This window comes from Octopus bimaculoides, chromosome 4 (assembly GCF_001194135.2).
Source record: "Octopus bimaculoides isolate UCB-OBI-ISO-001 chromosome 4, ASM119413v2, whole genome shotgun sequence".
NCBI classification, from domain to species: Eukaryota; Metazoa; Mollusca; class Cephalopoda; order Octopoda; family Octopodidae; genus Octopus; species Octopus bimaculoides.
Genome location: NC_068984.1, coordinates 86940963 through 86953817, shown reverse-complemented (window position 1 = coordinate 86953817; position 12855 = coordinate 86940963). Strand labels below are relative to the sequence as shown.

At 35.0% G+C, this 12855-nt stretch overlaps 1 protein-coding gene across 1 annotated transcript; it reads left to right on the top strand.

Moving 5' to 3' along the window:
- The first annotated feature begins 441 nt into the window (after positions 1–441).
- On the top strand, positions 442–11785 carry LOC106870226 (39S ribosomal protein L19, mitochondrial). Its single transcript, XM_014916241.2, has 6 exons — positions 442–711; positions 3868–4018; positions 4114–4238; positions 6938–7072; positions 9485–9672; positions 11499–11785. The coding sequence occupies exons 1-6, from the start codon at positions 669–671 to the stop codon at positions 11727–11729; spliced, it is 873 nt and encodes a 290-aa protein (XP_014771727.1). The 5' UTR covers positions 442–668; the 3' UTR covers positions 11730–11785.
- Positions 11786–12855: the final 1070 nt, after the last annotated feature.

Sequence of the window (12855 nt, the reverse complement as noted above, 5' to 3'; positions counted from 1 at the left end):
CAGACACAACAGAATATGCTTCAACACACGAAATCACATAAAAAATCTTGCAAACCAAATCCCAAAACAAAAGAAACATAAAATGCTTATGTAATATTGTATTATTTGTTTACAAAATAATCAGAAGATAAAAAAATTGTCCACTTTTATTATGTTCATTATATAGGTAATCTTCAAGTTTAGGGGGATAAATTAAAATAAATTAAAATATTCAAGGGAAGTAACTGAACGTCTTACCAGTATTCTCCGTACATCTCTGTTTATAAATAAATCACACACGTGATTTGATTGACGTTAGGGTTAGGGTGTGATTTATTTATAAACAGCTAGAAGAAAACGGATAATACTGGTAAGTCGTTCAGTTATTTCCCTTGAATAATTTTATTTATTTTTTTTATCCCTAAACTTGAAGATTACCCATTATATATATTGTTTCCGGTATAAATTGAAATTACCAATCCCTGGCACATTGGGTAAAAAAAACTGCCGGTAGTTTGAGAAGCACAAGTTTGGATGATGCATTCGAGACATGAACGGAATTATAATATATGGCTCGGAATTATTTCATACCGGCTGCAATAAAAATATTACACCGGAAAGCTCTAAGTCAGTCAACGACGAGGACTTATTGCTACATTGACGTTTTCCTGTAGTTTTTTTTTTACCCTATGGCACAATTTTTAGGACAACTTATCCGAATCCCTTGCAGAAGTATGTATAAATATTTCTACATATTTTCAAAATGAATTTTGTTGTTTTTCTTTTAATTTTTAAAGTCTCTTAGGGGACACTTCAAGGACACCGTCGTGCTAATTTCGAGTTGTTACATTTTTAACTATTTTTATATCATTTTCTACATTGTTATCTTATTTCATATATGTACATCAACTTCACTAATACTGTTAAGATTTTTTTCCCATAAGAGCTAGTCAGTGGTCAATGCCAGCGGTCAGTGCCAGTTCTTCAGTCTGCGGCCACTATTCAAAAGGAAATTTTCTAAGCTTAAAACAAAAATAGTTCAACATCTCGGTAGTCCGAGGTGCAGCAACATAGAATAAAATACCGTACTTGCAAACAAGTACGAGTTTGCGTTTGAAAATACTACTTCAAAAAGTTTCGCCCAACTGATACCAGCATGGAAAAATGGGGGCTAATGTAGATTCGCACCTCACCTTGAAAAATGCATTTTTCTGAAAAAGTTCATTTGGATTCTTAGGTTTTACTTGTCGGAGATTACGAATATGGAAAAAAGGTTGTTTTTTTTTTTTTCAAAATCTCCTCACCAATTTTAAATGTATTGTTGTATATTAAAGTGTGGAAATTTTATTAAGCAGATATGTAACGTGGAAAAATACGGGGATTTAAACAACTATTTCCACAGTTTGGCTATATGAACATAGAAAGTGCACTTTACATACCGACTTGAATGAAATTTCCACATTTCAATAAACAACAATACAGTTAAAATTTTGATTTTTTTTTTTTTTCTTTCTTTTTTGCATATTCGTAATCTACAAATAAAACCTAGGAATTCAAATAAACTTTTTCAGAAAAATGTATTTTTCAAGGTGAGGTGCAAATCTGCATTATCTCCGAAAAAATGTATATGCAATATCGATGATGATAATGAAATATATGTGTGTGTGTTATAGTTTTCCAGGTCATAATAGAAGAGCTTAAGATAGGCTGCTCTTGGGAACTTTTGTATAGTGATAATCTAATTCCTATTACTGAATTGCACGAAAAATTAGAAATTCCGAATGTGGAAGCAAAACCTAAAATTGAGAAGTAGACCTGGCAACGACAAAAGTTTTAGTTAGGATGAAAATCATGGGACTCCACTACTACCTGGAAAGTGGCTATGTTCAATCTACTGAAAAGAATTCTGTAGGAATTCTACTATGGATCCAATGTGAGCTATGGGTGCACAAGAGATGCAGTAACATTACAGGTAAGCAAACAGAGAGGAAAGACTGTAGCAGAAACACAACAGTTAGCAGTATGAGCAGCAATGAAATGAATTCTTTCAAATGCCTTGAAATCTTTTGAAGTTGTTGACTGTTTCTGCAAATTTGGTGACATAATCAGCAGTGAAAGTATTCTGAAACCATAGTAGCCAAATTAAGATAGGTACAAAAAGTTCAGAAAGTAATATTACTCCTGCTAGAAACACAACAAAAGGATTCTTTCTCCAAATGTAGGCACTGACAAATTGTGTGAAGTGCAATAATAAATGATAATGAAAAAAATGGGCTGGAAAGAAATCAGGCAAGCATGGTTGTGTAATGTTAGGAGGTGCAGTGGCCCAGTGGTTAGGGCAGCAGACTCGTGGTCATAGGATCGCGGTTTTGATTCCCAGACCGGGCGTTATGAGTGTTTATTGAGCGAAAACACCTAAAGCTCCACGAGGCTCTGGCAGGGGGCGGTGGCGAACTCTGCTGTACTCTTCCACCACAACTTTCTCTCACTCTTCCTGTTGTGCCTGTAATTCAAAGGGTCAGCTTTGTCACACTGTGTCAGGCTGAATATCCCCAAGAACTACGTTAAGGGTACACGTGTCTGTGGAGTGCTCAGCCACTTGCACGTTAATTTCACAAGCAGGCTGTTCTGTTGATCGGATCAACTGGAACCCTCGACATCGTAAGCGATGGAGTGCCAACACAACACAGTGTGCACAAGAGACCTACCACAAATGAGCTGAGAGAAAAACTGGTTTTAACTTCAATCAGATACAGTGCACGAGAGAAAAGGCTATGCTGTTAAGAGCATGTCATGTGCATAGAATATGACAGTTAAGTAAAAAAGGAGTACTCGGTAAGCCAAGAAAACAAGGGGAAAAGTGACATCTGATCTCAAGAGATAATGCAGGACCATACCACATGTGAGGAAAACTTACAACCTGTGCTAGTATGGACAAACATAAAATATGTATATTAATTACTAGCTTAGAAGCTACTCGATAGAGCAGCTTTTAAGCTAGCTCCTGTGGAGGGCTCTTCATTAGGCCTTGGGCCCAACACTGATACTTCATGCATTGAGTACATATTAAATTGTATTAAACTTGACCAGTATTTTTCAAGCAATGAACAGTTTTCATCAAAACATTGATATAATTTGTTGACTTGGACCTTATTGCAAAGCTACATGATAAACATTTTTTGTGTTCCCATTTGGGGGCATCAGTACAATTTTTTTTCTACCTAACCTCTTTCTTTCTCTCTCTCTTTTCTGTTATTTTCAACCATCACTATCACCAGTACCACCACAACTGCCATACACACACCATTCAGACTTCTGATGCCACCACCATCGATACCTTTGATTTTGCCGCCTTCCCCTCCACCACCATCACCACTGTCTTTCACATCGCTTACTATCACCATCATCCCTGACCACCTCGACTACCACCATCACCATCATCACCATTGCCCTCACCTCTATCACAACTACAGCTCATACTATTACTATCACCCCATTACCATCACAACCATCAATCTACCACCGCCCTCACCATCTCTATGCCTATTATTACTCTCACCCCAACATGAGGAATAGTAGAAGTATCATTGAATAATGAAATTCGTTTTGGCATTTATTATTATAGAAGATGACTAATTTGTATGCAAATTTAGTATTCTGTGAAGCTTTACAAATTTATTTTTGTTGAAAACTGTAACATGGATTTTTATATGGTTATCTGTTTTTAGAACTTGAATTTTAAGATTGCTTCTAAATTTTAGGTTTGATCGTTCATTTTGCCTATTATGATATGGGTAAAAAAAACTTATACAGCAGATGAAATATATGACAAATTTATGATAATTTACTTTAACTTTTTGTTTTGAAAATATAAAATACTCTATTTAGATGCATCAAGACTTCATGCAGATCCTTGGCGATATTCCTTGAAGAATGAAGTTGTAGAAGGTTATAGGAAATCACAGTTATCAAAAGATCAGGTAAAAACAGATAAAAAGTTACCTGTACAGAGTGATCAAGTTAAAGTTGGAGAATACAGGTAATTAATCATTATCCTATAAGAACAATGTTGCAAAATTTTCACTTTTATGTAACTGAAAACTCCATGATAATATTTTTTTGGCTACATTTTAGACATGTGTATCCAGAGTTTCTACCACATCCTAATTGGATGGCCAGGGATAGAATTAGAGAAAAATTAGAGCGTTCAGATATGTACAAACGACGAAATGTTCTTCATGTTCCTGAATTCTATGTTGGTAAATATATAAAAATATTGTTTGATATTCATTATTCTCTTTTGAGATGATAAATTCTTATCAAGCAATTTATCCTGTCCAACTTAGTGATGAGTGCTATTTGTAAATTACTTTCATTTGGTTTTTGTAGAGATAAGTTTTTAAAAAATAATGATTAAAAAATTGATTAGATGAAAACCTAGTTAATGATTAGATCATTTAACAACCCAAATATATTCGCATAAGTATCTTTTATTTTTCTGTTTGTTTCAGTCATTGGGCTGTGGCCCTGCCTTGAAGGGTTTAATTTAGCAAATATCATTTGAATTTCTTTTTTTCTAAGTGTAGCTTATCCATAATTGACCAGTATAGTAACAATCAAATTACAAAGCAGTTGTACTAAATTCTACACTTGTAAAACAAAAAGGAAAAATCCTGATAGACTAAACTTGTTTTGGATGCCAACTGTATGCTAATTAGACACATATGTATGTGCACACATATATATATATATTTGAAAAAATGAGTAGAGATGGTTCTTTGGGGGAATAATTTACTTTAATAATAATGTTTACAGTGAGTTACTCTGGTGTGAGTTTCAAGTTTCAAATAGCCATTTTCAAACTGAAAAATGTATGTTTTACTGGTTGATTAAATAGCAAAAAATATATATTGGATCATCCCATAAATAATGCAGTTTTTTTCAATTGCATGAACTAAAAGCTGGAGGGGGAGGGAATAAATTACCTGCATCAACTTGCTATAAAAGCAGGTAGTAATTTTACCTTGTCCTTATTCTTAGTGCAAGTTTTGAAGAGTGCAGTTCGATTTTAACAGTTATTTTTTCAAAGCTATAATGGAAGTGACAAAGGAGCATATTCGGCATATTTTGCTTTATGAGTTCAATAAAGGTAACAATGTAATGGAAAGTGAGAGGAATATTAATGCAGTATATGGGGATCGGACAATAAGTGTAAACTAGTGTCAATGATGGTTCCAGAAATTCCATACCAGAAACTAGAGCTGAGAAGGTAATGAGTATGTCCTGCAAAGCCTGCTGGAACAAAATCCCATCATAACTGTTAAGGAACTAACAGAGAAGCTTGGATTTGGTCATTCAACCATTCATCGACACCTGCATGCCATCAGGAAAGTGAGCAAATTGGGAAAGTGGGTTCCTCACAAATTTTCCCAATCCAATCACTCACAGAGAGTGAATGTGTGCTCTTCTTTGCTGTCACATCTCACGAATGAACCTTTTTGGGACCGAATAGTGATTGGTGACAAGAAATAGGTTCTCTATAAAGACAGTGGGTAGGGAAAAGAGAAACACCAGCATCCCAGGCTAAAGAAGGTCTTCACCCACATAAGGTGTTGTTATCTGTTTGGTGAGATATGAAAGGTTTAGTGCACTTTGAACTTTTAAACCCAAACCAAACAATAACAGAGATCTACTACCAGCAGCTTGAGTGGCTTAAGTCTGCGCTAAAAGAAAAATGACCATCTTTGCTTTCAAGATGAAAGGTGTTCTTCCTGCACAACCTTAGTTGAGAATATTGTTGGTCAGGGAGTTTGACTGGGGTGGTATGTCTGTCAAACGGTATCACAGGTGTCCCGATAATGCTTGGCCACATACAGCAAAGATGACATTCCAAGGGGTGAAGCAGTTCGAATGGGAAACAATGCCCCACCCATCATATTTGCCAGACATTGCTCCATCTGATTATCATTTATTCCGCAATCTTCAAAATCATTTGGACAGAAAAATATGAATTCTGTAGACAAAGATAGAACAGTACTGGAGGAGTATTTTTCATCATGAATAAGTGAATTTTGGAAGAGGGGCTTTGCAAGTCTACCAAATAGATGAAAGAGCATTGTAGAAAATGAAGGAGAGTATATTTTAGATTAAAAAAGAACTTTGTTTATCTTAATTAAAAAAAATAAAAGATGTATAAAAAAACGCATTATTTATGGGATGACCCAATATTAAAAAATACAAGAATACAAAAGCATGTGTGTATAAGAAGTAGATGACGAGGAAGGGGAAAAAATGAAATAAAGCTAAAAGTAAACTCCTAATTAAAGAAGATAACACCATAAAAACAGATCTCTTCTATAAACGTACAGCCACACACCAATATTTGAACTTTCATTTCTCCCATCCCTCACATACCAAAAGAATTATACCCTTTAATAGGGCAAAACAAATTTGCACTATAGTAATAGATGTAGAATTAAGGGATAAAAGATTACAGGAATGAAAATATTTCTAAAAGAACAAAATTATCCCATTAGTTTGACACAGCAATAACCAAAGCAAAATAACATATATATATATACACATACATACATGCACACACACACAACACACTCGTATATGACTGGCTTTCTCACAGTGTCTGCAAAATTTCACTAACAAGGCATTAATGAACTCAAGTCTATTATAGAAGATATTTACTAAAGGTATTGTATAGTGGGATTGAACCAAAAACTACATCACCGAGCTATACCTGAACCTATTTGTGTATAAATAGTTCACATAGTGGGAATTAGTATGTCTTGAGAAACATGAGATCTCTCCTCCTCCTCCTCCTCCTCCTCCTCCTATGGCAGACTAACCTATTCCTTGCTGTGAACATTTTATCTCTAATATTTTCTGATGCAGATCACCACTACTTTCCTCAGATTCTACTGTTTCACTTGTGGTTTATTGACAGGAAGTATCATGGCAGTTACAGTTGCTGATCAATTTGCTCCCTTGAAGAAAAACAGATTTGTTGGAATTTGTATATCACGAGGTGGTATTGGCCTCAAGGCAAACTTTACTTTAAGGAATGTGATTGCCAGCCAAGGTAGTAAACATATTTAACATATTTTATTCGTCCTCTACCATTCATATAAAAATTATGATTTCATATGTGATAAATTATCATCTTAATGCTTAAAATTATAAGAATTTATAAACTTTGAGAGAACGTGAAGGTAAAACTATAAATGATAGTGTGTAAATATTAGGTTAAAAACCCCTATGGATAGAAAAAGTCAAAGGCTGCCAGTGAGACTTGAACCCATATCTGCAGTAAACAGAGAAATTCAAAGGATTGCTCTAGTCTTAATAGTAGAACACCTGTCATGTAGATGTAGATACCGTGGGAACCTTCAACTTTTCCTATTCAAAGGATTTTTTCATCTAATACTTACCAGCTGTTATTTATAGTTTTATCTGCTTCGAGATACACCATTCCAAAAAAGAATTATCTTAATATCTGTTTTTCCATGCCATTATGAGTTGGGCAGATCAGCCATAGAAATATTGCTATTCATTTTGTACCTCTGTCTTTTATTAGCCTTTTTTGTTCACCTTTTCACATTCAGCATTCATCAATTCACATTGTATGTCCATTTTAGTGTAGTCATCTCTTCTGCATACATCAGCCAATATCTTTGATGTCCACTCGGCTATTATATCAGCTCACTCATGCTAGTCATTATAGTTAACATTACACATCCAGCAGACAGAAGACAACTCAGATCTTGTACATTCAATACCAATATCTCACTACCCTATAATATCACACACCTTTTACCAGTCCACTCAGTTGGTGAAAATGAGCAGTACCTGTGTTTCAATGAGCCAACCTTATCACATTCTGTGTCATGCTGAATCTCCCCAAGAACTACATTAAGGGTACATATTTCTGTGGAGTGCTCAGCCACTTGCATGTTAATTTCACAAACTGGCTGTTCTGTTGACCTGATCAACTAGAACCCTCATTGTCACAACTGACAGTGTGCCAGTTATACCAGTTTCATACATCTGCTCTTTTTATGCAGAGAAACAGAAATCTTTTGTTGTCCTCAATGGCAACAGCTAAACCTAACTTTGCTCTTGTTTCTACGATTTTTCTACAATCACCTCCAACTCTAATTATGTCTATATAGTTGTATGAGCAGTTAATGAACTTCCTTCATATGAAATATATGGTTCTCTGTCAGTCTGCTGGAGATTCCTCTGTCTCAGAGTACCAGCTTTTAAGTCTACTGCTACAGAACAAATTCTTATTCATGAACGACAAATCTGATTCACAATTCGAATTGTGTTTGTCTCCTTTGCTTCTTGTTCTTCCCAGTTTCTTCCTGCTCAAAGTATTTACTTCTACCTGTTTTCCCATTTTCTGTCACATCCAGCTCTCATCATCATCATCATTTAATGTTCATGTTCCATACTGGCATGGGTTGGATGGTTTGACAGGATCTAATGTGTGCAGGGACTGCATCATGCTTCAGTGTCTACTTTGACACAGTTTTTACAGCTGAATGCCATTTTAAAATGTGGACTGGATGCTTTTTTATTTTCTTATGCCACTTGCACTATTGAGCTTGCCATGCAGTTTGCAGGACTACAAACCCAGGGTGAGGTGGGGAGAGGGCAGCATCATGCTAGGTAAGAAAGAGATTTCTATGAGAGAGATTGGTGGCTGAGCAGGTTCCTGCTGAGGGATCTGCTTGGCTACTCAAGTCTAGTGAAGAAAAGGTGGAGAGAGAAAGAGAAAATGATCAGTAGGAACTGCAAGACATATGTTAACTCTTATCTCCCTTGCATAAGCCCTGGATTTCTTGCAAGAAATTGAATTCACCATGATTAATTCATTCTTTAATTATCTTATGCGAGAACACTCATGCAAGCCCATATTTATAATTATATGCATATATAAAAAATACACAGGCACACAGACATACTACATTTATGTGGGTCTGTGTATGTATTTTTTTATATATATTTGTGTATGTATGTGTACACATATGCATATATTTATAAATATGTGCATGTGCAAACATTCTCACATAAGATAATTAAAGAATCAATCTGTGGTGAACACAATTTCTTGTGAAAATCCATAGCTAAGACAAGGGGGATAACTAGATATTCTTATAAGTTTGTTTGATTGAGGAGGAGGTTATCACCTCATTTGAAAACAAGTAGAAGTTGGTAACAAGAAGGGTATTTTGCCATAAAAAACTCTGCCTCAACAGATCCTTGCCTACCTCATGCAAGCATGGAAAATTAGACATTAAAATGATGATAATGATATATGTATACATACAGTAATTCTGTACAGTTTCCCTTCCCCAAATTTCATCCACAATGCATTGGCCAATATTTATAAATTCCTTCCAACATACATTATGTTTGTATTTTTGTTAAAAGGTTAACTAACAACAAAACTCACTTCATTCAAATGTATTTTCTTTATTACTTCTAGGGATTGAAATCCGATATGAAATCTATCAACCCCATATTCTTAATATTGAAGTACTTAAACTACAAAAACGTTTGGATGATGAATTATTTTATTTGAGAGATGCCCCACCTGAATATAGTACTGTTCCATTTGATTTTCAACCTGTGTCTTTACCAAAAGGTTCTGAGATTCCAGTTGACACGACAAAGGCAATTTCTCCTTCATTTATATTCTAATTGTATTGTTAAATGTCATCTGTACTATTTCATTTAGGAAATGTTTCTAGAAGTTTACCTGTGCATAGTGTCTTATATACACGAGTGGGACTCTTAGTATCCATAACTAGGAGAAGTGCAAAGCTGACAATGTTAGTTCCTGGATGTCATCATCATCACCAACATTTAACATCTGTTGTCCATGCTTGCATGGGTTGGACAGTTTGACTAAGGCTGGTAAGCTGTAAGGTTGCACCAGACACCAGTCTGATTTGGCATGGTTTTCTACAGCTGGATGACTTTCCTAACGCCAACCACTCTGAGAGTGTAATGGGTGCTTTTACATGCCGCCGGTACAGGTGCCATTTGTGTGAGACCAGTATCTGCCATGACTGTGATTTTGCTTGGTTTGATGGGTCTTCTTCTTGAGCACGACATAATGCCAAATGTCTTGTTCTTTGCCTCCGTGAGGCCCTATGCTCGAAAGGAACTTAGCCACTTTGCCTCTGTGAGACCCAACACTCGAAAAATGCTCCTTATGTGCCACCAGCACGGGTGCTAGTTACGTGACACCAACATCAGCCATAACTACGATTTCACTTGGCTTGACAGGTCTTCTCAAGCACAGCATATCACCAAAGGTCTCAGTCACTAGTCATTGCCTCTGTGAGGCTCATGCTATCTGAATAGGTATGGAATATTTTCTAGTTTGTAAGGCTGTTTTTTTGGAAACAGCAAGATGTCCTTCCAGAAAAATATGTTTAAAATACAATGGGCTCATCTACCCTTAACAACAATGAAGAAAATAAGACATGCGAGTGCTATTTTAATGGAGTATGAATTGAGAAAGAAAAACCTACTGTTAGTGGAATGAAAAGAAGTAATGATAGCTGTAGGAATGACACTGAAGGGGATTTTTGTTTTGTTTTGGGGTTTTGTTTTTTTTTGTTTTGTTTTTTTTTGATAAGTCTGGAGGTTGGTGCAATATCTATGATCTTTACCAGCCTTCTACAAATCACAAACTTTTCACTTTGTTAATCAGCTTTTGAGAAGATTTTATTCTCAATGTCATGAAATACTATTGTTACTGGTATAACAGTAAAGTAAATAGACCAGAGCTACAAAATTAGAGGATTTCAAAAAAATATGTTAAATTGGAATAACAAAAGCAGTGTAGGAAAGAGATGGACTGAATAGGATGTAGTTTAGGTTTTTGCATGTTACATTTGCTGACATTGAGATAAGCTTTGATTGAGTTTCTCACTCTCTTGTCTGGTGAGCAATTAAAGTAATCCAAACCATGTATGACAGAAATAGTGAAAAAGCAAGTTATTTTGATATACAGGTTTTCACTAAACTTTAATAATCAGTCCTCTTTGTAATAATAAAATTTCAGGCACTCACACTAAATTTTAGAACTAGACACCAATGGAAAGTTTCACATGTAATGTGACTCTTGATGCAAAATCTGCAAGCACATCAGACTTTTGTCTGTCCTTCCAAATTTTCAATGATAAACATAGCAGTTTAAAACATTTGTCGGTGTTATATAGTACAAGAAATAGTACTGAGATAATTTTAGTAAAATTCTGAAAATAAACTGTGAACATGACAGAAGAAGTTCATTAAGTTGTTACTTTGATTGCAGGATTTTGAAGATTTGCAGTGAATGATGAATGAATTAAGTGTGGTCTGAGGACTGTTAGCCTTCACAGATAAAGACTTATGACAAGACACACAAAATAATATATATTATACAATTTATATATTACATCATGGAGTAGAATGAGATGTGCTGAAAATTATTTTATGTTTTGTAGGTAAAACTGAATCCTCGACCATGGCTACTGAGATATGAACGTATGGATTTAAAAGGAGTTGAAGATTTAAATTTACCAGAGAGATTTTATGTTAAAGCAAAGAAAGTTGCCAAACCATGGGAAAAATATGATTTAATGAAGGATTATCGTGAAAATGTAAATGATACAGATGCAAGTGAAGTTTACAGTGAATTTTCTGAACATTCTTCACATTTTAAAGGCTTAAAATAATTCTGGTTTTGTTAAAATATTTGTAAATAAAATTTGGTTTTGACAATAACTCAAAATATTATTTTAAGATAAATGACAATCGCTATTTTAACAGGGCTCTGAAAACCAGGATTTTTTTTTATGACTTTCTCCTTGAGTTGTTATTTATATTTTCTTTAAGTCTGGAGGATGGAGCATTTCCCATGACCAAAATTGGTGAGCTTGATGTCATTAATGTTCTGTTTAGGACACAAATAGGGAGAAGGTTCCCTAGGGAATGTTGTGGAGAAAAGGGATTGAGCATAATGGTTGAGTGTGGAGGCGAGGGTACCTGAGTGGAAGTGGAGTGCAAGACCAGCCAGCCCTAAGGAATGGAAGCCATATTCAACTGAATCTATTATTAAAATTATTTCACCATTCATAATATCTAGAGCTGTTGAAATAAATTTAATACTGGAGGCTGTTGTGATTTGTTATAACCATCATACAGTAACAGTTCTACACTACTTATTTTCTCTGTTATTTCAAATGATATGATACTTATACTGGACTATTCTGCACAAGTCTTAATACTGGATACTATGGGGATATTTTTACAATAAGTAAAAATTTATTTATAGTTGTTGGTTAATCCCCAAAAATAGCACTGAGCAAACAGCCCTCTGATCAAAGGCATTCCACTTGCAACCATACTTTTTTCAGACATGTCAAAGCATATTCAGCAGTATTCTTCCTTTTTTTAAAAATATTGTGGTGTGATTTGAGAGATATTTGGCTGCTGTCATTTTAAACAGTTTAAGTGACAGTAAGGAAGCTCCCTCAAAAAGTGCCAATTATATATATATATATACATACATACACACACACACACACACAAGCATATATACATATGTATATATACTTAAGCAAGCATATATATATATAAACTGCCAAATACTGAAAGGCTACATCAATCCAAACTGTAAACCCAAAAACTTAAGAACTTATCAGTAAATATCAATTCTAGCAATATCACTTCTCCACCAGCCTTGCTACATATATCACTAGTGTCAGTCTTGCATCGTTTCATGTTAGCTCTGATTGAGTACACCCACGGTACATAGCTAATTAGTCAATTGACAAAACACATTGCACAAATTTGTTGTAA

Excerpts from the sequence above, each read along its gene's own strand:
- LOC106870226 (XM_014916241.2), top strand. The coding sequence starts at position 669 with ATGGCACAATTTTTAGGACAACTTATCCGAATCCCTTGCAGAA. Across the intron at positions 4,019-4,113 it reads GTTAAAGTTGGAGAATACAG|ACATGTGTATCCAGAGTTTC; the intron begins GTAATTAATCAT and ends GCTACATTTTAG. Across the intron at positions 7,073-9,484 it reads GAATGTGATTGCCAGCCAAG|GGATTGAAATCCGATATGAA; the intron begins GTAGTAAACATA and ends TATTACTTCTAG.